We start from the raw sequence: 25,051 nt of genomic DNA, 5'->3' as shown, positions 1-25,051 counted from the left end.
ACCTTTTGTTTTTCTTAGCTATGAATGATGGTTATATTCAATTTTAAAAAAGAAAAAGAGCAAGTGATTCATGGCATTTTTTGGTGGAGAAATAAGAAAGTCATTGGAAGGACAAGGAAAAGAATTGGATTTAAAAATAGGAAAAGGATGAAAGCATATCCTTTGACTCCTCCCAGAGGTCTCAAATCAAAATCTTGTTTTATTGAGCACCTAACAAAAGGAAGGTACAATACACCATAGAGAGTCCAAAGAAAACTAAGAAGACGTCATATGTGACGCCAAATCACTTAATGATGTATTCTGTTTTCATCTCATGCTAGCCAGGATGACTCTGGTATACTTGCCTATAAGAGAAGTGCTAAAAATCCAGATGCGAAGCACAATCCCATTGACAGCTTCTAATTCTCCCAGTCCCCAACAGACTATATTAAGTAGAAAAGAGACCCTGGCTTCATAGTAGGAAATGGTGAGATGGGACTAAGAGGCATCTGAGGAGATTTGGGAAGCTCTGGATAACCTGAAAGATAACCTTGCGCTTAGTGCCCAAAAGTCATGCTAAAAAAGGGAAGTTTGGAGTTGTACACATATTCCTGGTGGCTATAGGAGGTAAGACTTATTCTTTTTACATGCTCCCCCCTCCTTATTCTCTCCCCTGCCTCTCCCATAGTAGTCCTAACATTGTTCTTCCTCAACTAATGATTCAAGCACTTCGCTTAGTTTCATCCTAGGCTCTTGTGAAAGCATCTTCTCCTGTAGCTCTGAGCAAAAGTCAACCCCTACGGAGACCGAGTGGACAGACTGGTTTTGGTCCTGGTAGAAGCTGCTCAGTTGGTCCCTGGAGTTGGTTGGAGACCGTGACTGCTGCTGCTGCTGCCACTGCTGCTGCTTCTGCAGCAGAAGGCATTGGTAGTGTAGGGACGAAGAGTGGCTCAGGTTCTCTTTGAAGGATTTGTAGTGGCTACACTTGAATTCCAGTACCAGCTTAGTATAGGTGTTGAGAGTTGTGACGGCTGACATCATGCAACAGATGAAAGAAACCCAGGCCATGCTACGAAGAAGAAACAGAATTAGACAGTGAGAATCTGACGTTCTTCTCCCACGTGATTGGAGGTTGAGTCTATGGGAATAAGAGGGCTTCCTCTTTTCATGCATTAATAACAGGAAGGTATATTTTAGAGAATTAGGGTCCAGTGGGGAAAAGTAGATGTATAGTCTTACGTCAGTATTTTGTGGATCAGACTATGGATATCTTAGGGGTTCATAGAGCTTCATGGAGTAATAAAATTAGTCAGACTAGCTGTATGAATATTTTTCTGTTGTTTTATAACTTGACCATGTTGGTCAGTACAGTAAAATTGCCTGTTATGTTAGACACTGACATATCTAATGTGGTTTCTATGGGCAAAGGTTTAGAGCTATCAGATTTATGTACTTCTCGTGTCTTTTGGAAACTATTTTAAGTACACACACAAAAAAGCCTAGTATGTTCCCATATTCTAAGTGCCAAGAAGTTTCTATTCCTTCACTTAAGTCCCTAGTATCTATCTTTTGACATTGTGCTGAGGAACTCATCTCCTATGTTGTCTTCTGTCTGGAATATACACAACTTAAGATCATTGGGTTTGAATTTGGGGAGATAAGTTCTCCAGTGAAAGGCTTCATCTCCAGTGAAAAGTTCATTCATTGAGAATACTCCCTTCTCCCCACCCCTGTCTTATCCCAAGCAATCTCTCCAGTTATGAAAAGCCCCAAAACAAAATGTTGTGAGTTTGAGGAGATTGTTTTTTTCTTTCCTCTAACAAATTTATTGGAATACGGCTAGATTTTCTCCTGTTTTCCAAGGGCAAACTCAGCTTAGTTTGCTTATGAGGCTAGTGGCCAAAGCTAAGAAATGCCCTAATGCTATAGATGATAAGAATATTCTGTGGGCACCCAAGTGAGTTTGGCAAGAATAATATTAAGTGTTTAGTAGTTGATGAAGAATTCTCAAGAAAGAAATTTCAAGACTTTACTATATAAAGTAGCAAGTATCAGGAGGAAGTTAGGCATTAGATAATAAATATTTAGCAAATATAGAAAAGTTAAAAAAACTTTCCCCAATACTCTTAGTCTTCAGGTTTATGATGTTCTTTTTAGAATAGTGATTCCTTTAGGTACAGTTTCATGTTTTTAGAGTATAACTGAAATTTACTTGGAACTCTGTAGACATTCAATAAATGACAATACTTTAAAGAAGGGGTTCTTTACCTAGTATCCATTGATTTCATGGGATCTGTAAATAGATTTCAAGAAATGTATGAATTTGGATGGTAAAAATTATAGTTTTATTTTCACTGATTCAATTGAAATTGATCGTTTTTTGGATTATTTTTTTGATTTTTTGGATTATTAATGAATACAACAAAAATCATTCTGAGAAAGGATGTGGAGGCGTTGCCAAACTTCACAAAAGGGTTTATGACATGAAAGAAGGAATGACCACTGTTTTAGAGAACTAGTAATTAGATGAGGAAAGTAGAAATGTTCAGACACTTCATTGAGAAAAGTGAAATCATTTTGAAGGAAGAGAAGATAATAGTTTTTCTTTCCCTCATTTTTTTTTGGGGGGGGGAAGCTAGATAAATAACATTTATCTTTTTTTTTTTTTTTTAAATTACACCATGATTGTGAAGTGATTTATGGGGTAAGATTTTGTAGGAAAGAATGGAAGTAGATGATTTTTCACATGTGGAAGAATGAGTCATTCATAGGTCTAGGAATTAAATTCTACTCTCCTGTGCCCTAGATATCAAAGATTTAGTTAGAATGGATATTAGAAGTTATCAAATCCAACTACTTTCATTTTACAATGAGGCCCAGAGAGGGAGGTGAGCTTTCAAAAAGTCACAGAGACCATAAGCTGGGAACTAGATCTTTTGACTCCAAATCAAGTTTTCTTTCCATTGCATTATGGTACTTCTCACCAATAAGATGTTATCCAATTTCTCCCTAAAATAGATGTATTTTTTCAAGTAAATGACTTATTTTTATTGACCACTCAAAATCATGAGTCTTGTTACACAGCTCTCATTTCTCATGGATAACTTGACAAGCACCTCATGGAGAGGCACTTAAATGGTGATACAGTTGACATAAACAGCATGAAGTTATGAAGATTTGTGCCATTACGAGTAGGACAATTGAACTGGGCAAATTACTTGGGGGGAAAAAAAAACCTAGGGGAAGCACATCTGCACTTGCTGGGGAGTTGTGAATTGGATGTCACCAAATAGGCCTTTTTCATTTGGCTACAGTCCTTTTTGGGAATTAATCTTGGTTCTAATTCCCCAAATTTGACAGTGATGGGGAGGGATAAGGTGAAGACCAAGGGACACTAAAAGACCATCTTACAACAGGTTTTTAAAAGGTGATCTAGCACCTTGGGACTGGAGGACAATGAAGTGTGTGTGTGTGTGTGTGTGTGTGTGTGTGTGTGTGTGTGTGTGTGTGTAAAACAACATTTTGGTGAACATACTAGAAGGCCCAGCCATAATCCCAAGTATGTGGCCTCCAGTCTTCTGGTCCCAAGTTGACAGTTGCCTGGAAAACTTGTGTATACATCATGTGTGCCACCATCCCCAAAAGGCCTACAGAGGGAATAGGAAAGTAGAGTCTGTTACTACGTCTTATGATTTCATTTTTGGTAGCGTCTCCCTACTTTGAAAAATGCTCAATTTCAAGGACCATAATTTAGGAAACTACAGGTAACTGGGGACTAGGATGAGGCAGGGTGTAAAGATGGAGGAGTCCCATGGCATTTGTCCTGACAAAAGAAAAACTGCATCCCATAAAATTCAAAACTATAGTGAAAACTGTTTGAAAGGTCAAGAGCCCTCACCTTGATTAGTCAGTCATTCAATCAACATTTATTAAGTATGTAGCATTGGGGATACAAAGAAAGGCAAACTCATAGTCTAATGGTTATAAACTGTTTAGACATAATACCTAGAAGTTTATTTTATTTTATTTTATTTTTCCCTGAGGCCATTGGGGTTAAGTGAGTTGCCGGGGGAAACACAGCTGGGAAGTGTTAAGTGTCTGATACTGGATTTGAACTCAGATTCTCCTTACTTCGGAGCTGGTGCTCTATCCACAGCGCCACCTAGCTGCCCCAGTATCTAGAATTTTAGATCCAGAGCCTTTGAAAGTGTCTTTTTCCTTGCTATATTTTTAGCCCAATGGTCTTATTTCCTTGCTTTCCTCTTTTTCCCTCCCCTGAGTTTTCCTACTTACTTTCTCTTACTTCTTGGATTCTTCATCTTTTTTCTGCCTGGACCAATATGCCTATATCTTTCACTATATTTAATATATTCTTAAAAAGTTGCGGAATCATCAAATGCGCTGGAAAAACTTAATTCAAAGGATTCTGTGGTGAATAAATTTTCATGAAAAGCAAAGAAATTTTAGAAAATACAAATTAACTCAGTATCTCACATATATGATTTTAAAAATAACACATAGTTACTTATATGAGTTGATGGAGAATGAAGTGAGAAAAATTAGGAAAACAATTTATATAATAATCACATTGTAAAGACAACTTTGAATGACTTAAGAATTCTATCTGTCAGTTACCAACTATGATTCCAGAAGTTTGATGATAAAACATGCTACTCACTTCCCCAAAGAGGTGATGAATATAGGATGTTACCAATTTGAGACTTAGTTTTACTTGTCTATGAATATTTGTTCTGGGTTTTTTCTTTTTTCTTTTTTAGTAGTGGGGAGAGAGGAAAGAGATATCTGTTAATTGAAATAAATAAAATCATTTAAAAACTACAGGTGGGATAGTGTCTATAATTCATTTTCACCTCTCAACTAATACATTCTGACATATTAATCACAAACTAGAATTCATTAAGAATAGGTTTGCACCCTTTACATGTATTTGGAAAAATAAAATACTGTTGAAAATAAAAGGGGGGCAGCTAGGTAGTACAGTGGATAGAGCACCAGCCCTGAAGTCAGGAGGACCTGAGTTCAAATCTGGACTCAGACACTTAATACTCCCTGGCTGTGTGACCCTGGGCAAGTCACTTAACCCCAACTGCCTCAGCAAAATAAAAAAAGAAAAAAAAGAATAAGTCTGCACCAAGAGACATTTTCAAATGGATGAGTGTCGAACAATATGAACAGTTTTCAAAAGAATTGCAAACTACTAACAACCTTTTGAAATATTGCTTTAAGTCACTTTTAACAAGGATCAAAACAACTCTGAGATTTGTTTATCACACCTAAAAATTGGGAAAATGGCAAAAGATGGGAATAGTCAATATCTTAAGGAACGATGTGCATACTAATGTATATAATGTACAATAGTTATCAATAATAATGAACTAGATCATCTTGGAAAGCAATTTGGAATTATGCTAAGAAAGGGACTAAAATGTTTATACCTGTTAACACTAACTGAGATTTCTCATGGATAATTTGACAAGCACAAGATCATATTTTAGAAAGGTAAATAGGTGAATGTCAATACTCTTGAGCATATATCCCAAGAAGAGCAAAGATAACAGTACTTTTTGGTAAAGAACTGAAAACAAAGTCCAAGTGCATTGATAGGGGGAATAATTAAACTGATTTTGACACATGAATGGCACTCTTACTGTGCCACAAAACAAGTTGAATGAAGAATACAGAGAATCAAAGAGAGAATTTTATGAACTGATGAAAAATGCAGTAATAGTAGAAAAAAATATATATGCATATATGTAATAATTGCAACGGAAGTGGAAAGAACAACAAAAATTAAAACAATCACTCAGTCTCAAAAAAAGAGGAAGGTGACTAGATATAGAATATTGCATTATTATTAGATGAGTTGGTCATTTTGAGTTGATTTTTTTCCTTTAGCTTTATTCTTTGTTATAATAGATGGCCCTCTGGATAATGAAGGGTGAAAGGATATATTTGGAAATCAATGGAAAAGCAAAAGATAAAGGATTTTTTTAAAGGACAAGTTATTTCTGTGCATACCTTTTGACCCAGCAGTGTTTCTACTGGGCAAAGAGATCTTAAAGGAGGGAAAGGGTCCCACATGTGTAAAAGTGTTTGTGGCAGCCCTTTTTGTAGTGGCAAGAAACTGGAAACCGAATGGATGCCCATCAATTGGAGAATGGTTGAGTATGTTATGGTATATGAATGTTATGGAATATTATTGTTCTGTAAGAAACAACTAGCAGGATGATTTCAGAGCAACCTGGAGAGACTTACATGAACTGATGTTGATTGAGATGAGCAGAACCAGGAGATCATTATACACGGCAACAACAAGACTATATGATGATCAGTTCTTATGGACGTGGCTCTCTTCAAAAATGAGATGATTCAAACCAATTCAACTTGTTCAGTGATGAAGAAAGCCATCTACATCCAGAGAAAGGACTGTGGGAATGAGTGTGGACCAAAACATAGCAAACCACACTTTCTGTTGATGCTTGCTTACACTTTGTTTTTCTTCTCAGGTTTTTTTTTCCTAGATCCAATTTTTCTTGTGCAGCAAGATAACTGTATAAATATGTATGGCTATATTGAATTTAACATATATTTTAACATATTTACCATGTATGGGACTACCTGCCATCTAGGGGAAGGGATGGGGGAAGGAAGAGAAAATTTGGAACAGAAGGTTTTGCAAGGGTCAATGTTGAAAAATTACCCTTGCATATGTTTTGTAAATAAAAAGCTTTAATAAAAAGGGGTAAGTTATTTTAGACTAACTTAATTTCCATTTTTGATAGGATTGTCACATTAGGACTTTAATAAAACATTTGGCAAAACCTTATATATACTTGTGGGAAAAAATGGTGAGATGTGCCAGTAGTTTCTCTAAAAACATTTGGGATTCCTTCAATAGGAAGAAAAGATGATTTTGAAGGGGGGAAGAGAGGAAAAGGTAATTCAGGACCTCTGATTTTTATCAGTGAAAGAATCTCCACTGATGGGCTACTCTTCTGTAACTGAAAAATTAAATGGCTGGCTTGTGGTCAAACAAGTATTGTGTGCTAGACTTAAATCTAGAGCTTTACTGTTGCCAAAACTGGTCCTTTACCCCCATCAAGCACTCTCTCTCAGTACAGTGATATGGCAGGCAAAAATGGTAACAAAACCTTAGGTTGCATTGAGAAGTATAGTTTTCAGGACTAGAGGAGTTACTAGTTCCTCATTATTCTACCCTTATTTAATTCTGGGGATCATATTTTAGAAAGGTAAATAGGTGAATGTCAAGAGGAGATCAACCAGAATGGCAATAGTGCTCAAGATTATACCATATAAAGATCACTTGATGGACTGTGACAATATTTAGCCTGGAGACAAGAGTTGTGGAAAACATGATAGTTGTCTTGAAATATTTAAAGGGCTATCATGAAGAAGAATTGCTCCATTTGGTCATAGCAGGAGCAATGGGTCAAAGTTTCAAAGCTTCAAAGATTAATAGGAGAGAGGGAAGGAAAGAAGGAAGAATGGGAGCAGAGAAAAGAACATAATGACATTTTAAAAGGTAACTATTTGTGGCAGAAGGACATGACAAGCTTCATGTGCTGTAACTAGAGTGGTGATAAAGTTCTTCCAGAAACACATGGCAGAAACATATGTACTTGCCTACTAGCCTAAGATTGTTACTGAATTCCAACCTCCTGTAGGGAAAAGGAATTTCCTAAACACTATTACCTTGGAATTTAGCAAAGAAGAGAAATTTCTTGGACAGTGCTCTGAAACTAACCTCAAATTCAAGAAATTGATTTCTGGAGAAAGAATTCCTCAGTGCTCTCTTGAAGAAAGAAAATTAACCACATGACTCCTGCAACTGAATGGACACTAAGGTTAAAACTATGTGATGGGAGAACCAGGTATTTACCTTTGGCATCCTGAGATTATAATAAGTTATTTAGGTAGTATAAATATGAAGGAAGAGGTTATCTGTCTAGTAGCTCCAAAGTATGTTTGTCTTCTGGGAAGTTCAAACCACAAAGGTCAATAAGAAAATAGAAAGAAGTATTACTCCCATAGGAGAGCTAAGGATTTACTTGGATGTTGCCTCACTGGCAACTCAAGTTCAGTTTTTTCTTAGAGGAAGTATTGTGACTATAATTGTTTAGGATTTGTATTTTGTGTCTTCTGCATTTTTTGTGAGCTGATCCATGAACAAAGTACATTTATTACTTGAATGATTGTAAAGCAGCAGGGGATCACTGTTACGCATTTCTGTGAAAAACTAGATAAACTATATTTGAAGATTTCCCAAAGTAAACTTTGGGTTTAATCAGTTGAAAATTATCCTTTTGGGTTAATCACTGAGATCATAACTTCTTCATGTGAGTCCAAAACCTATTGATTTGAGACACTTATATTTATATAACTTATATTTGGAATTCTCTCTCCCTTATAATGTAAGATTCTTAAAGGAAGGAATTGTTTTGTTTTTATCTTTGTATCCCCAGCAGCTAACACAAGGATTTTCACATTAATAAAAAAAAATCTTCATCAGGTGAATGAATGAGTGATCAATGAGTTTCTAGTAGAGCACATGCCAGATGGGCAATTATGTTGTAAAGGAGATTCTTGTACATGCAGGAAGTATACTGGGGTGATCCTTGAGGTTTCTTCCAACTTTGAGGGGTTTGTGATTCTGTGCTCCCAAGGGAGATATTCACCTGATAAAACTGAGGACATAGCAGCAAAGGCATCAAGCTTTAGTCCACAGCCAGGGTTGCCAGGAAAGAACAATTCCAGTAGCAATAGGAGGAGGCTGATGAATAGCAGACTGATGTAGACAATCTCTGACCCCAGGGAAAACCAAAGTATTCCTGCCAGAAAGCAGAGAAAGGAGGTATTACATCAGAACAAAACAGTAACCCAAAGTGCTAGTTGGGAGAAAAAAATAGGATGCACATACAAGATTTACTGTAAGCTAAAGGTTAGTGAACAGAACAGCAGAGGAAATCAGGAAAGTCTGATCTCATATGACATGTCTAATTTCCCTCTCCTTGCGATTACCTTATAGGATAGTTTGGTCTACTCTGCACACAATGGGCATTTCATAAATGTTGATGACTAATTAAATTCATAAACTTCTAGGGAGGTTCCTAGAAAGTCATTCTATTCTCATGTAATCATTTATAGATGGAATTTTTCCCATTACCAGACTCAGAGAAAATGTCACCTCCCACACATTTTCCCCCCTTCCCACTTTATTTGCTTCTTTAACAAATAGTTATTATAATGGAACCACTGGGTGAGGATAGTGGAGGGAATATGCAGCTCAGTGAATTAATAACAACCACAACAATTATTTGTTGTTGTTCAAGTTCAGTCCTGTCCAAGTCTTAACAAAAATACTGGAGTGATTTGCCATTTCTTTCTCTACCCCAATTTACAGATGTCTGAGTAAGCAATAAGAGTCTGAGACTGAATTTAAACTCAGTCTTCCACTGAACCACCTAGTCTTCCTAAAAACAATAATTAGCATTTAATTTCAAGTGCTTTAAGATTAAATGTAAACATGAATACTACATATAAATGTAAATAAATACATATTCATTTGAAAGAAGAAAAGTAAAAATAGTTAAAGTTGCATTTTAAAGAAGAACTTAGGAAAAAAAGCAAAACAAAATATACAAACATTTTTCAAGGGGTCGCCTAGAAAAGTTCTGAGGATTTTAGATTTTAGTGCAATGATAACTCCAAGTCAACAATGTGACATGATAGTCAAGAAAAACATTGCAATCTTAGGTGTGTACCCAGATTAAAAAAAAAACAAAACATAATTGGAGTATTGTATTCAGTTCTGGTTAGCACATTTTAGGAAGAATATAAAATGATAAATGAAAGAGGAAAGGTAACCAGAATGTGAAAGGATCTGGAGTTTTTGTTAGATGAGGGTTAATTGAAGGAGCTGGGGAAGGTTAGCCTAAGAAAAGACTTAGGCAGAGGGGAAAGGAACAAGATGGGAAGGGAATGAGCAGAAAATTTATTAAATGTCTTCCTAGAGCCGGGCCTGGTTCTAAGCACTTTACAAATATTAATCTATTTAATGGGAATATGAGGACTAGTTTTAAATATTTTAAAGGCTGTTATAGGGAAGAAATATTAAACAATACTTTAGAAGCTGATCTTTCCTTAAGTTAAAATTATGAGCAGAGCTGCCTTGTATTTCATGTCCACAAACAGGGGAGCTCCAAGAGTACATGCTAGGAAATGGCTGAGATTTGATACAGAAAGAGTGAATCAGAAAGCTAGGATTTTGGTCAAAGCTTATGTGCTCTAAGATAAATTGGGACAGAAAATTTCAAAATTTTGAATATTACTAATTTTGCCAAAGTAATGTCATCTTGTGCTCCTTAGACTAAGAGTGTCCAGTTAACTATGGTAAGCTGGTGAAGGGGATGGGTACATGTGAGCCAGTTACTCTGTCTTTGTGTTTTCCTTGAATAGATCAAATAAAAGGGGACTGAGGAAAGTCTCTGCCTCTGAGGCAATGGGAAGATAAGGCCTGGGAAAAGGGACTATCTATACCCTTCAGTTGCCAAAAGCCAGAGCAAGGAAGTGAGTTTTTTTTTCTTTTTGCTATTGGTTTAACTTTCTATCTTAGACTTTTAGACCTTACCACACAGTGCAAACCACTAGGTTATAAGGTAAATAAAAGATTACTTCCCATACAATCAATGGCCATTGTCATGTAGAAAAGGCCTCTGAACCTCCTTGAAAGATTCTCAGCCTGCAGCCTCATCCAACAGGTGCAAGTAGAGAGAGTTGGGTGACCCTAAGTGTCATTGGGCCTCACACAGTACACAGTACAATCATGAGTCGTGTCTGCAGAAAGGGAAGTCAATTATCAGCTATTTATTAGGATCACATGATCCAAACCAATGGCTAACATTTGGATCATTCAAGTTTCCAAATATTCTTTTTGGGTCTTGAATTATTTGAAACTTGACTATCAATTAATCATGGAATCATCCAGACTCAGTAAGAGGTTTGGGGTCTAAAAGCACCAAAAGGTAGCTGTTGACATGATTACTGTCTTTAATTAACTATTGGCCTTGGCCAAATGACTTCACGAGTTTGGGACTAAAATTCCTCATTGAGAGGGTTGTTAGGAGTTTCTAAGATCTCTTTCAGCTCTAAAATGTGAAGCTTATGAGAACTGGGCAGTTCAATTCAGTTCAATAAATACTTATTAAATACCTACCTATTATGTACCAGGCACTATGCTGAGTGCTAGGGATACCAAAAAAGGCAAAAGATAGCTCCTACCCTCAAGTAGCTTACAATCAAATAGGGGAGACAACATTCTAACAGATATGTACAAAGCAAACTGTATGTAAGATAAATAGGAAATAACTAAGAGAGTGAAGGCATTAGAATTAAGAGATGTTAGGGAGGGTTTCCTGTAGAAAATAAGACTTTAATTGGTGCTTAAAGGAAGCTAGTGCCCAATTTTTACTTTATTCTGGGTAGTCAAATGTGGGAAAAAAATAAACCTCTTAACCTTAGCTTGGGAAATCAAGCCAGCTACTCTGGAGGGGCTCAGAATATGTTCCCCTTTAATTATTCTCAAGAAGTGTCATGTAACAAAGAGAAAGCTGAGATACTTGTGCTTAGATTATCTCTGACAGCTTGAAAAGTCCCCCTTTTTATATCTCTCTGTCTTCTTCTAGCACTCATCTTTTCTTACTGCTACTTAATTATTCTATATCCAACATAGCCCAGAACCCAGAGTCTATTCCTTTCACTTCTCCCACTGCATTGACTCTTTCTATCAAGGTCTTGAGGAATGACAGTTTTTCTAATATTTAATGAATTAATTAAAAGGAAAGTGTTGATCCTTTGATACGTCACTTCTCCCGTTGTTATACACATTAAAGGAATGAGTTTCATCTGGGTTCAGTGCTTTAAATCAAAAGAAACTTTAGATACTCTAGTAAGGGAAAAGATGGAGGGTATAGAACATGTTTTAGGCAGGAGTTTCTTTCCTTGTTCCCCACATAATACCAGAAGGAGGTAATATACTCTGTCCACTGAAAGGCAGGCTCCTTTATGCTTTATCTTCCAGATAAATATCAAGACACATTCATACCTCTTTCGACTGGTGGTGTGAGTTCAATGAAACTGCGGCACTTCTCCCCTAAAATAAAGACAATAAATACAATAGAAGCCGGTAGGTGACATTATGGGGAGGCGGAGGAAGCCACAGATCCTTCATTTATCAGTTTTCCTACTACCTAAGTTGTCTCACCTTCATGAAGGTGCTGCCTTAGAGCCGTAGAGGACAAAATCAGTTCATAAGCATCACCATTATTATGATTAATGTAGCAGAGATTGGATTGGAGCCCACTCCATGAAGCACCCTTGGGCCTGAGGGGTGGAGTGGGCATCCAGTAGAGCATATTAGGAGTTGAGCTTGTTGCTATGCCATTTTCAGTGACACGTGTTGAGAATTGGAAAGGATTTTAAAAGCAAACTACCTCAACTTTTTTATTTTATAGATGCAGAAATTGAGGCCCCAAGGAGATCAACTGACTAAATTATAAAGCTAGAGAAAGACAGGGACAGAACCCAAATTTCTTATTTCCTATTGTGTAGTTCTTTTTGTTATAGAATGTTGCCTTTCTTTCTTTTTATTAATTTTATCTTAATGAAGCTTTATTGTAATAAAACAGGGCTTCTTAATTGGGATCTATAAATTTGTTCTATGTATCTTCTACTTATCTATTTATACTCATATATACATATATATGAAAACTTTTAATATAACTTTATTGTGAATGCTATGTAGTTTATTTTACATATTAAAAATTATGCTGAGAAAAGATCCATAAGTTTTCACAAGACTGCCAAAGGGATCCTTGATATATGAAAAATCAAGCAATTCCTCTGCAGCACAATTGATTTTTGTGCAGAAATTATTATAAAATGTGAGAAATTCTTAAAGGTAATTTTTTTGTACTTTTTACTGAAGATGTGAAAAATGAATAACCAATGGAGAACACTGATTTTTGATCTTTTAGGAGGTAGTAGATAGAATCCTGGCTCAGTGGTCAGGAAATCCCGGTTCTAGCCTTGGCTTAAGTTGGATGACTTTATGCATGTTTCTGCCTCACCCTTTTGGTTTCAGTTTTCTTGTCTGCAAAATCAGAAGCTAAGACTTTCAAAGGTGCATCTATGGTTCCATGAAAGATCTCTATGGGGCAAAGGCAGAGTTGTTCCTTGTCACTCTGTTCCTCAAATTGCTTTCATCCTCAGTTAGATAAGCTAAAGCTGTTCCTGGGTATTGGACTCACTTGAAAAGTAACATGAGGTTTCTGGCATGGAGATATTACCTGAGCTTTCCATGTTCTCTTCGCACGAGAGCCACATTCCGGAATGGAAATAGCGAAAGGAGAAGCGGTCGTCTCCCGTCTCCCAGCTGTAGTTCACCACTTCCTGACTTGATGCATTGCTGCTCCCCCCATCCACGGGCACGGGCATCCCAATGCACTTGGTAGCCATACTCTTCCCACACAAGGGCTTGGGCACTTTCTGTGTGCCCACACACCAGTAACTGCCAAGGAAGGATGTGGTAGAGAGACAGAGGGCCAGCATGTTGAGGATGACTGCTACAATAGTATGATGATGGAGGGCCAGGAGCTTCAAGAAATCCATCTGCAAGAGACAAACATTTGCAGGGGAAGGAACAGCAACACCCTTTCAGATTTGGCCATTTCCCTTTTTTATTCCTTGAATTCACATCACATTTCTGCCTTTACTGGAAACCAAACTCATGATAAAATCTTTTCTCAGTGCTTGTATGAAAATTTTATTATACTCAGCATATCTGAAGAAGAACTTGTTATTTTTCCAAGGCAATCACCTCTTTTCCTAACCTTTAAGTTTTTATTGAGGGTACCACCATTTCTACAGGCATTCAATTTCCAGCTTACAGTAGATGTTATCTTTGACTCTTTATGATCACTTATTCTCTGCTTTATTCTTTATTCTCATTTATCCAATCTGTTGCCAAGTTTTATTAATTCTTCCTCTAAATATCTCTCAGATCTGGTCTTTTGGTTAGAGCCAACCATTTCATCTGGACAATGCAAGAGCATCTTTATTGGTCTCCCTGCAACTAATCTCTTCTCTCCCCTATCTTTTCTACACAGCCACATATTTTTTAAAATAACTCTTTGGGTATCATTCTTTCTTTGTTTCTTTTTTATTATACTTTTTATTTACAAGATATATGCATGGGTAATTTGACAGCATTGACAATTGCCAAACCTTTTGTTCCAATTTTCCCTCTCTTTCTTCCCACTCCCTCCTCCAGATGGCAGGTTGACTAATACATGTTAAATATGTTAAAGTATAAATTAAATACAATATAAGTATACATCACACAGCCACATTTGATATTCTTAAAGCATAGGTATGTATGACTTTTATCATTCTACTGTCCCAAAAAAACCTGATTGGCTTTTCATTTCCTCTAGGATAAGATATAAATTCCTCTATTTGATGGTTACAGCCCTTCACAGTATGATTTCAACGTTTATTTCCAAGCTGATTATTATTACTCATTTTCACATTTTATATTCTAATTAAATTGACCTCCTTGCTATTTCTTGTAAATGTTCTTCCACCTCTTGTCTCCATGTCTCTGCATGGACTGTCTTCACTGTCTGGAATGCTCTTCCTCCCTTTTTCCACTTCTTGGAATTCCTAGAAACAACTCTTGTCAACATGAAGCTGCTGGGATGGACAGGTCATTTGGGATTTCTTTGTCTTCATTACAGGAGAGTCACAGGATTAGTACACTCCTGGTGCATAGTATGTGTTTAATAAATATTTATTGACTGACTGAAATGCAGTCATGGAAATAGTGAAAAGAAAAGTCATCATTTCCTGTCTCGCACCTATAATTTATCACCTTCTGGAACTTCATATTTATTTATCCATGTATGTGGTATTCTCCATAAAGTTCTACTCTAATGCTAATTGTGGTATGGAAGTGAGTTCTTAAAGGTTATGCTAACTGAATATGGAAACTCTGGTTCATCACTTGTAGGCTAGTCATTTGGTGATGAGTTATGTGGCCATGGCAAGCTCTGATGCAAGGAAAAATGAAAATGCTTTCTGAAACTGCAATGATATGTGGCAGAATGTCTACTTTGATTAAATCAGTGGCTTCTGCAGGAAGTAGCTGCTGAATTTCTAGACAAACTATCAACTTTAACATGTTTACACATGAGATCTTTGCCCAATAACCCAATGAGTAAACATTCTAATGGAGAAATCAGATCAATCTTGTCAATCTTACAGTAAATGAAATAAGAAGAACGAGATTGGTCTAAATGGAAGGATGACTCACAAGTTCTCCTGTGAGAAGCAAATAAAAGAATTGGTGGGGTTGATTTTATCTTGTCTCCAAGAGCAACAAGAAACATTATTTTATGAGGCAATTGGTGATCATATTTTGAAGTATTTATGACAAGTATTTGCAATAAAAGACATAATGAAAATCTTTGTAGGTCATACTCTAAAATCTATTGCAGAGGATGAAGCTGTGGATATATAAATTAGAGATCGGCCAATGAGGGCTCAATCCTTAACACAGGTACAATATATTCTGACTGCAATCAATTCTAATGGAGTTGTGATGCTCTCACTTCCAGAATTATGTGAGAGAAGAAGGCTTTACCTCACTGACTCAGCATGCATAGGTATTTTCTATTTCATGGTGAAATGAATTTGCTGCTTTGTGATGATGAAAATTCTCTTAATTTCTATTGAACTGGAAATGAGTGTGCACATAAAAGGCTGGAACAGGTGAATTCTATTTCTCTTCCCTGGTAGCAATCAAGACAAGAATTGCTGTAAGCCTCAAGTTGGGAGGAGAGAGAACAGGGATAAAATTGGCAGTGACTTGCCGTAGACTGGCTACCTCCTTCCCAGCTATTATGTGACTATGATTATTTATGAGCACCGTCTCCTTTTGCTTTTGTAGTTCTTCTTTCTTGATGTTAGGTGAGAGACTATTGGAAGTAGAACCCTGAAAGATCAAAAAAGCCACCAGAGGTTCAACAACTGGTATACATAGCAAAGTTTGTAGTTAGCTGAAGAAACTTGAGTCCCCAGAGGAATTGGCCTTGAGATCAGACTTGCATGACCCAGTCTAATTGTGAATTGATCTGACAGCCAGGAAACTTGTAAGCAAAGGAGTGACTCATTCATGGACTATGTCATTCCCAGAAGCAAATTTGGTGAGGAATCTCCAGAGAAAAAAGGCCATTTGAAGCCATGAAGTTTCCCTTCCTCCAGGCTATGTATGTATGTAGGAATGTTTTGTAGGAACCACTTTAAATCTGAGTCCAGTCTTCCTAGGAACCAAGTGTGTGAATAGAGAGGAGGGTATGATCCTTGTTTGGAAAGTTTTTGTATTTTGCTCCTTGTTATACTTTATCAGTAAATGTTCCTTTGTAAGAATTAATTGTTGTTAATTGATTAATTGGTATTGGAAAGATGTCTATTGATTGATATCCAGGGAAATATGCCAAATGAGGACCCATGAGCAATAATAGCATTTAACACTCAATTTTTCACTATCATAACTAGAATCCTGAGGATAGATGTAGCTATTGGGGATCTAACCTACTAGTCTGCATATATTTGGGAAAGTGAATCTTAGAACCTGTAGAAAAATTTCACAGAAATTAATAAGATTTTCCAGATTAAATCAATATACTTTGAAACTTGGCAATGCCCATGCAAAGGTAGGAATAGAAAGACTATAAGAAATATGGTAAAATGCATGAATTAAGACTAAGGACTGAGAGAAGCTAAAGATATGTACATCTTTATATATCTATGTACACAGAATTCTCATGCTTATTTTCTTCAAGAAAATAATTGGTGTTGGACATTTCATATATGAAATATAATCTTCAGGAAAATAATTGATAGGTTCTAGACATGGTGAATGATGAGGGTGGACGGGGTAGGCAGAGAGAAATTTGATAAAAATTATTCTCTGGGGCAGGCAGGAAGAAGCTTTGTTAATCAATTTAGTTCTGTGGTCATACCTTCTGAAGTAATCTAATCAGAAATCCAAGTTATGTCAAATCCCTGAGGTTTTCCCAATAAAACAACTTATGGCCTATAGCTTTTTTTTGCACTTCTTTGGGTCAGTCCACTAGGTACTCTGCTTTTGCATCTTTCCCTTTACCCTTCCTCCATGCCATGGGAAATCTCTTCTAATCCCATTATACTTTTGACTCTACTTCTCCTCCTTATAGCTATTTAACTCTTTTAGGGTGCTAAATTCCTTTCAGGATTTACCCTGTCATTTAAGGGCACTTGTCTTTTATATGCTTTCCTAGCTCTAATCCATATTTACCATTCCTGGTTTGTCTATAACCTCTCCCTTTATATAGACCTACTTCTTGCCAAAGAGAATGGCCATTGTGAATTCTTCACATGACCAGACCTCAATATTTGAAGCCTCCCATCATCTGGTGTCTACATCATCCAGATCAATGAATACCATAAGAGACCACACACATAATACACAAAAGAAATAAGATTACATTGAAACGTACTAGAATCAACTCCTTACTGATGGTGGGAGTTGTTTCTGAATTAACTGTTTGTATATAGATTGTTCACTAATTTTTAAAGGCAAAAATCAAAAGTACAAAAGTAGAAGAGAGAGTAAATATGAGAAAAAGATATGACATGCAATTGAAGCAACTCAGTCCTGACCTTATCAAAAAAGTTATTTAATTAAAAATGAGTGACAGATGGAAGAAAGAACATAAGCACATCCTGTAATGATTTTTAAAAGAAATTTAAATCTTGTAAATCATGGACCGTTATCATAACAGTTAGTAAAAGAAACAAAAACCTCACTTATAATGCACCCTGAAAAGCAAATATATGACATATGTCAAATAGGCAGAGATGGAAGTAAAAAACAGCACCAATTTAGAATATACTACTAATTTTTAAAATCTTACAAAGATGATGAAAGATTGTGAATAGCATTGTCTCATAAAATAGGCAAAAGAGAGCTAAACATTTCATTTACTTTTTTTTTTTTTAAAAAAAAATTTTTAAAAATCTTTTTGGTGAAACACTTTTTCCTAGTTGTTTTTTTTTTTCTTAATAGTATTCCCCCCCCCCAATACATGTAAAAGTAGTTTTCAACATTCATTTTGGTAAGATTTTGTGTTCCAAATTTTTCTCCCTCTCTCCCTTACCTTTCCCTCTCCAAGACAGTAAGCAATCTGACATAAGTTAAACATGTGAAATCTATTTAAACATATGTCCATATTTGTCATGTTGTACAGGAAAAATCAGACCAAAAGGCAAAAAGCCATAAGAAAGAGAAAGCAAACAAATAAACAACAAAAAAGGAAAATAATATGCTTTGATTCACATTCAGTCTCCATAATTCTTTCTCTGGATGTGTATGCCATTTTCCATCTCAAGTCTATTGGAATTGTGTTGAATCTTGGGGAAACATTTTTAAGGAAAGCTTGGTAAGAGATTCAATTAAGCTAACTTATCCCAAGGACATTTTAAAGATCAACTTGGAAGAAAGACAACAAAGGAAAAAAATGAAAAAGATCTGTAAAGATTTTTATAATAAACATTTTACATAAGCAAGAACAGTCAAGTCACTAACTTTATCTTGAAGGAAGCCAAAGCATAACAAAATTACCATTGCATAATAAAGAACAGCTTAAAGGGTATCCCTTTTGGGAAACCAAGTCGCCAGTGCCAATGTATTAAGCAAGTGGGTCCAGAGAGGAGTGTTACATGAAAGAGAAAATGTTATTGGTAAATGACAATAATTAAAAAAAACAATAAAAACAATAAAACACATACAAACAAAAAAAATTAGCAGAACAGAAATCTATTTGAAGGAATGGAAGTAGACATAAGAGATTAATGCAAAGAAGATGATTTTTATCTTGCCAAAAAAATGAAGAGACTTCTATCTTTTCCTTCCCTAGCTTCTATAGGAGCTTTCATAGACTGTAGGAGTCAATAAAATTACCAGAAGAAAGAAACTCAAATGAAAGACACTGACCTTCCAAGTTGCTCTTTTAGGTTGTTTACTCTAAGAGGAAATGAAAAAAAAAAAGGCAAAGAATGAATAAATGAAGATTCACTAAATCTGATCAAGAAATATGAACTTAATATTTTCCCCCTTGCTATCTAAGCATTTCTATTCCTTCCTCCAAACACTTTGAGTCCTAAATTGGAGAAAGAGAAAAATACTTTCGGCATTCAGTGACTGGATGATTTTAAAGCAATAAAGATTTTTTTCACTTAATATTTCATTCCCCCCTCCCCAAATACATGTTCTGATAGTTTTCAACATTCATTTTGTAAGATTTTGAGTTTTGAATTTTTCTCCCTTTCTTCCCTGCCCCCTCCCCAAAACAACAAGCAATCCTATATAGGCTACACATGCACAATCATGTTAAACATATTCATATTGTGAAGTAGGACCATCTCCAGTTGCCTTGATCTATATCTGGCCACTGGATCTAGATGGCTCTGGAGGGGAAAGTGAGGCAGCTGACCTTGCATAACCCTCCCTCACTTAAATCCAATTCACTTGCATGTCATGGCATCATCTCCCTGATGTCCCAGTTCTTTTCAAGAACAACAACATGCTGTGAAAGAAGAATATTAGTCAAAAAGAAAACTAAGAACAAAAGGGGGAAACCACAAGAAAGAAAAATTTTTTTAAAAATTTAGAAAGTGAGAATGGTATACTTTGATCTGCATTCAGATGCCATAGTTCTTTCTTGGATATGTATGACATTTTCCACTTCAAGTCTTTTGGAATTATCTTGGATCATTGTAAGCAATGGAGAATTTTCACTCCCATTATTCTCAACCCATATCCCTACCTTTTGCCAACACACACAAAGTCTTACTGGCTGGAATTTTTATTTTAGTCCTACTCAAAAGTAGTAGCAATACTAAGGCCTTCAATCACAAACTAAAAGAAAGAGGTTTACTTATCTAGTGTTTTGATTATTACTGGTTTAGAATTTTTCTAGAGAACTTACATATTGGAGTGAAAGATGCCTAATTCTCTTAGCTTGAGAGATATAACAAGACTAGAGCAAAAGTTTGATGGTCATAAAGCTCATTATACTTGGCACATAATTTTTCTCTTTTTAGTGAAGGACTTTATCCTAAAAGTGTCATTATTTTTTTCCTTCAGCATTCCCAAGAACTAATATTTCTATGTACTAATCAATATCTAGTGGAAATAATTTTATAAGGTGTAACTAATTTAATTATAAACTTGTTTTTGGATCAGATTTGTGATTGGAGACTAATGAAGTAGACCTCAGAACTTTATATCTACCTAGAATGCCTACAGTACCATCTTGGCAACTCTCTAAAGAAGATGGAGCCTTGTATCTGTTAGCCTATTTGGACCCCAGGTTTTAATCATCTCCTAATCACTGCTATATCCTCCAAGATTAGCAATTTCCCAATCACTTACTACTTTCACTTAAGTATCAGAGAAATTTAATGGCTGGCTGCTTACCTATGTCCCATTTCAACTTTCCCGTCTCCCCTCTGAAATATGTAATCCATAACTAATGACTTCTATTCACTTTAGGCCTCTTTTTTTCTTGGACCTTCCATCTTCTTGTATCATAGAGACCAATCTTCCCCCAGGTGATGTTGCATTCCTGGTCACCTTCTCCAGTACTGGCTGTACCTTCCCTTATACTATCCCATTGCTGCTGGAGGAGTTAGAATTCTCATTGCTCCCCACTTTTACTTCTAGATTTTCCCTTAGCTACTATCTTCAGCAACCTTTTACCTTTTGACATTCACTCTCTCAAAATTTATTAGACAGCCTAGTTCATGATTCCTGTTATCTATGACATTCCCTGTAATTTCTATTTTTTTTTTCAGAAAATTCAGTACTTGGCTCACCGTATTTTTTTCACCTCCAATTCCTTCTTTCGTAGAGAGGACTTCAACATTCATGTTGAATTTGATCATTCAAATTGCAAACTCCCTATTTCCTTAATCTTCTCAAATTCATGCTTTACTTCTTTTTCCCTCTTCAGCCATGCACAGGGATGATCACAACCAGATCTTGCCATCACATAAGTATTCTACTTCCAAGATTCAAAACTCTACCATTTTTATTTTTGGTCACATTATCATCCCATACCTTCCTATGCTGTATTGCCCAGTCCATAAGAGACCCATCCTCTTTGTGTGGGCAGTAAATGCCATAGGATAAGTAGACATGGATAAATTTTGATCTGAATCATAGACCTCATTACGTTATCTTTTCCCCTTAAATCTACCTAACTTCCTAATTTTTTAATCAAAGCTACTAGCATCCTCCCAGTTATATAGATTCACAACTTCCATCTCTGAAGTCCTCCTTCTAATTTTTGGACTATATGAAGAGTTCAGAGAGGATTTATGCACAACTTTAGTGTGAGGGCTTAGTGAGTCCTTTTTAGGACTGTCCATCTATCTTTGGTGTCCATTTTACACTGAATTCTCACTTGTGGCTCCAAGAAATTGTAGCATGTGAAGAAGTCATGGGTTAAACCAGGCCAAAGAAAAGGTACAGACCCCAAATTCATAATGAGTTAAGGGGTGACTACCCCAAGATGTCCTTTGGTGGAATGGACCAGATGAGAATAATTTTTTCCATTGTCCATAAAGGTGGCTGAAGCAGGTGCTTTGGAACTTTTAGAACTTGGCCAGACATAGAAAATTCCAAAGTCATCTGCTGCATCCTGGGTCATCACCAGTCATCTTGACTTTTATCTTGTCATTGGACTTTGATGATTCTGGAAGGGAGAGTGAAGCTGATGATTTTGTGTAATTCTGTGTTACTTAAATCTAATTCATGTGCAAGTCATGACATCACCCTGGGATATCATTGGTCCTCTTAAAAAATAAATGACATATTGTAACAGACTTTATTGCTCCTAAACCTATTCTTGATCCAGATCTCCAAATCCTTAACCCTTTAGTACTTTTTTTTTTTTAGACTCTGACTTCATGCTCCCCTCCTTTTCTAATCTTAACCTTATTGTTAACTAGATCAACTCTATTCAATCCTCTCTGGCTGAATCCTTTGTTCCCTTGTCTTATTACTATTCTTTAAAAAAATTTTTTTATACTTTATTAACCATATCCTTGTCTTATACTATTAATCCCTTTGCAAATTGCAACCTTGGGAAAGATTCTTCCAGCTGAAGGAAATCTCACAAACAAGTTGATTGGGTCTAACAAATTTTTGTCTGATAATCTCTCTTTGACCTTCATTGCAACACGGTAATCCTTTTACTCTTTCCTAATTCATTTCTTAATCCCCCTCAAAACAGTTGTAAATTTCTTCTTTCCTCAAATTTTCTATACCTTTCATCTCCCCAGTTTCTTAGCTAAGTACTCTTTCATTATGAGCTCCTTTTCTGTCCTCTTATTTTGATCTCTAGACTCCTTGTCATAATCTCCTAATCGCTTTTGATTTATTCTAGTCTCTTATAATAAACTGGTTTTTCTCCTTGCTGGGGTCAACTCAACTAGATGAGCTTTGATTGCATCTCTTCCTGTTTTATTCACCATACTGTCTTCTTAATTATTTTTTTCTCTGTTTCTTTTTACTGGTACCTTTTCTGATGCCTTCAAACACACATCTCTCCTATCTTAAAAAAAAAAAAAAAGACCAACAAACTTCCAGTTTTTCATAGTATCATCAAACATCTCTCCAGAAAAAGCTACCTTCCCTCACGGCCTCCACTTTCTCTTATTCCATTCACTTTTTATATTTTAGTAATCTAACTTCTGACTTCATCACTCAACCAAAATGTTTTTTCTAAAGTTATTTACGATTTTTAAATTGTCAAATCTCAGTTCTCTTCCTTTTTTGACATCTGCAGCATAAAGTCTGTTTTCTGAGCTTTGCAGTGTAACTCTCTTCTGGTTCTCCTCCTGCTTAGCTGACTGTTCCTTCTCTGTCTCCTTTCCTTGTTCATCATCTATGATATACCTCCTAAATAGATATAATTCAAGTCTTTGTTCCAGGACTTGCCTTGATACATTTTAATGATCTTATCAATTTCAGTGAATTTAATTCTCATCTCTATACAGATGATTCCTAATTCTAGATATCCAGCCAGAAACAGTTTCTCTGAGCATAAACACACACATATTTCTCCCCTTCTTATATTTTACTCTCCACACTATTTATCCTTGCTATTTTTTACATAGAGAACTTCATTTCCCATCTCCATGCCTTTGCACCATGCCTGAAATTTACTCTTTTAACACCTTTACTTCACAGAATCCTTTATTTCCTTCAAGAAGAAAGTTCATATCTTCTATTTAAAGCATTTTCTTATTTTTACAGCTGCCAGGTAGATACTGGGTACCTGGAGAATGCTTTTGGATTGACTGATTTGTTAAAAGTCCTTCTGTCAATGTATATTGGCACGTGTAATTTAATCTTAGAGAGTTGTCTTTGGTGGGGAGGTCAATTGATTAGTACAATATCATCAGAGGAAAAATGCAAACCCAGGTAATCCAGGTTCTGAGGTCAAAAGTCTATTCACTATGACATACGGCTTCTTATTTCATGCGAATAATTTATGTATAAATTGTGTATTTCTGCACATGAATTGATAAAAATATATTATTAAGACTGTTAAGCAATATTCTACCAAAAAGTCCCAAACAACCCACATTTTAAAAGTATTTAACAAAAGCATTTCTTCTGGAGACAGTCTTTAGCACTGCTGAATTTGTGACCTTTCTCAGTTTGCTAGTTACTCAAATGGCCACAGAGGCTTGAAGGTGGGGAGATGGATTCCTGGTGTCAGAGTCATAGCAGGATTTGGCATTGGACCCAATCAACTCCCCACTCCACTGAGCTATACTTCCATTTCTAGGGATTCTGAATCAGAGAGGACTATTTCCATTTCATTACAGCAGAGTAAACTTACCCACTTATACCTATGAGATAAATAGACCCATCTGTATAAAATATGAGGGTTATTAAAGTCCTGTGTGGTAGGAAAACATAACTGCTTAAAATAGAAATTGAGTCACTTTAAAATGATGTAGTAGAAACCTGTACTGCCTGCCAAGGGCAAGGACGGGGAAAAGGGTTGTGCTACTCAGAGAATCTTTTCTTGCTTCCATCTCATCCTTCCTCTTGCCTAAAAGCACCTTTCCTATTCCTGATACTCAGAGCAGATATTCTTAATCTGGAGTCTATGACATATATATGTGTGTATGTATATTATCTAAATATGTATGTATTTAAAATATACATATATAAGTAGAGAGAGAAAACTGTTTTTCAATATAATTGGTTTCCTTTGTAATCTTACATATCTTATTTTATGCATTTAAGAACATCATTCTGAGGACTCACGAAATTCCCAAAAGGCTGTCCTACATGAACCGCTCTGTCCTAGATCAGCTTGCTAACTGGGATCTCTAGAAATGGCAAAGTACAGGCCTTGTCTCTGTGCAGTAGCCCTTTCCTCTTTAGATCTGGGACAGAGAAAGGATTCTCTTGAAGTTAAGGATTGAGAATAATTATGTGTCATAGAATACACTGTTGTCTCTGACAGATAGGCTAATAGCAAAAGTTCCCAGTCCCAAAGCTCAGCATTAAATGGGCTAGCAAAAACCAGAAAATGAAGCCTATGGAACAAACAGAAAAAAATACAAAACTAAGCTGAGGAACATTTAAAGTATGGAAATAAGCTCTCGAAAATGGCCCATGATAAAATGGATCTTGAACAAGATTCTTAAGCCCGAAAAATAAAAACAAATATTGACTCATACACCCATAAGGTATTCTCTCTGCAACTCTGCCCGTTAAAATCCTTGCTTCTATTAAAGTTCAGTACAAGCGGCATCTACAAGAAGAAACCTCCCCAAATTCATTTTTTGAGAAATGAGAGATCAGTTACCTTGCTGTGATGAGATTCCTTTTACATTGATGCTGTGT

The 25,051-nt window shown here is 36.1% G+C and overlaps 1 protein-coding gene across 1 annotated transcript; it reads right to left on the bottom strand.

The window, feature by feature from the left end:
• Positions 1-181: 181 nt before the first annotated feature.
• GSG1 (germ cell associated 1) lies at positions 182-13,711 on the bottom strand. The gene is made up of 5 exons (XM_051961288.1): positions 13,365-13,711; positions 12,122-12,169; positions 8,697-8,849; positions 3,515-3,626; positions 182-1,048 (listed from the first exon to the last, which is right to left on the bottom strand). The coding sequence occupies exons 1-5, from the start codon at positions 13,684-13,686 to the stop codon at positions 673-675; spliced, it is 1,011 nt and encodes a 336-aa protein (XP_051817248.1). The 5' UTR covers positions 13,687-13,711; the 3' UTR covers positions 182-672.
• Positions 13,712-25,051: the final 11,340 nt, after the last annotated feature.

This window comes from Antechinus flavipes, chromosome 5 (assembly GCF_016432865.1).
Source record: "Antechinus flavipes isolate AdamAnt ecotype Samford, QLD, Australia chromosome 5, AdamAnt_v2, whole genome shotgun sequence".
Classification (NCBI taxonomy): domain Eukaryota; kingdom Metazoa; phylum Chordata; class Mammalia; order Dasyuromorphia; family Dasyuridae; genus Antechinus; species Antechinus flavipes.
This window is presented reverse-complemented; position numbering and strand designations above follow the sequence as displayed.

Coding starts and splice junctions, on each gene's coding strand:
- GSG1 (XM_051961288.1), bottom strand. CDS start 13,686: ATGGATTTCTTGAAGCTCCTGGCCCTCCATCATCATACTATTGTAGCA. Junction 3,627..8,696: donor TATGTCCTCAGTTTTATCAG/GTGAATATCTCC, acceptor TTCCCTCTGTAG/GCCTTTTGGGGATGGTGGCA. Junction 1,049..3,514: donor GATTATGGCTGGGCCTTCTA/GTATGTTCACCA, acceptor TCTTCTTCGTAG/CATGGCCTGGGTTTCTTTCA.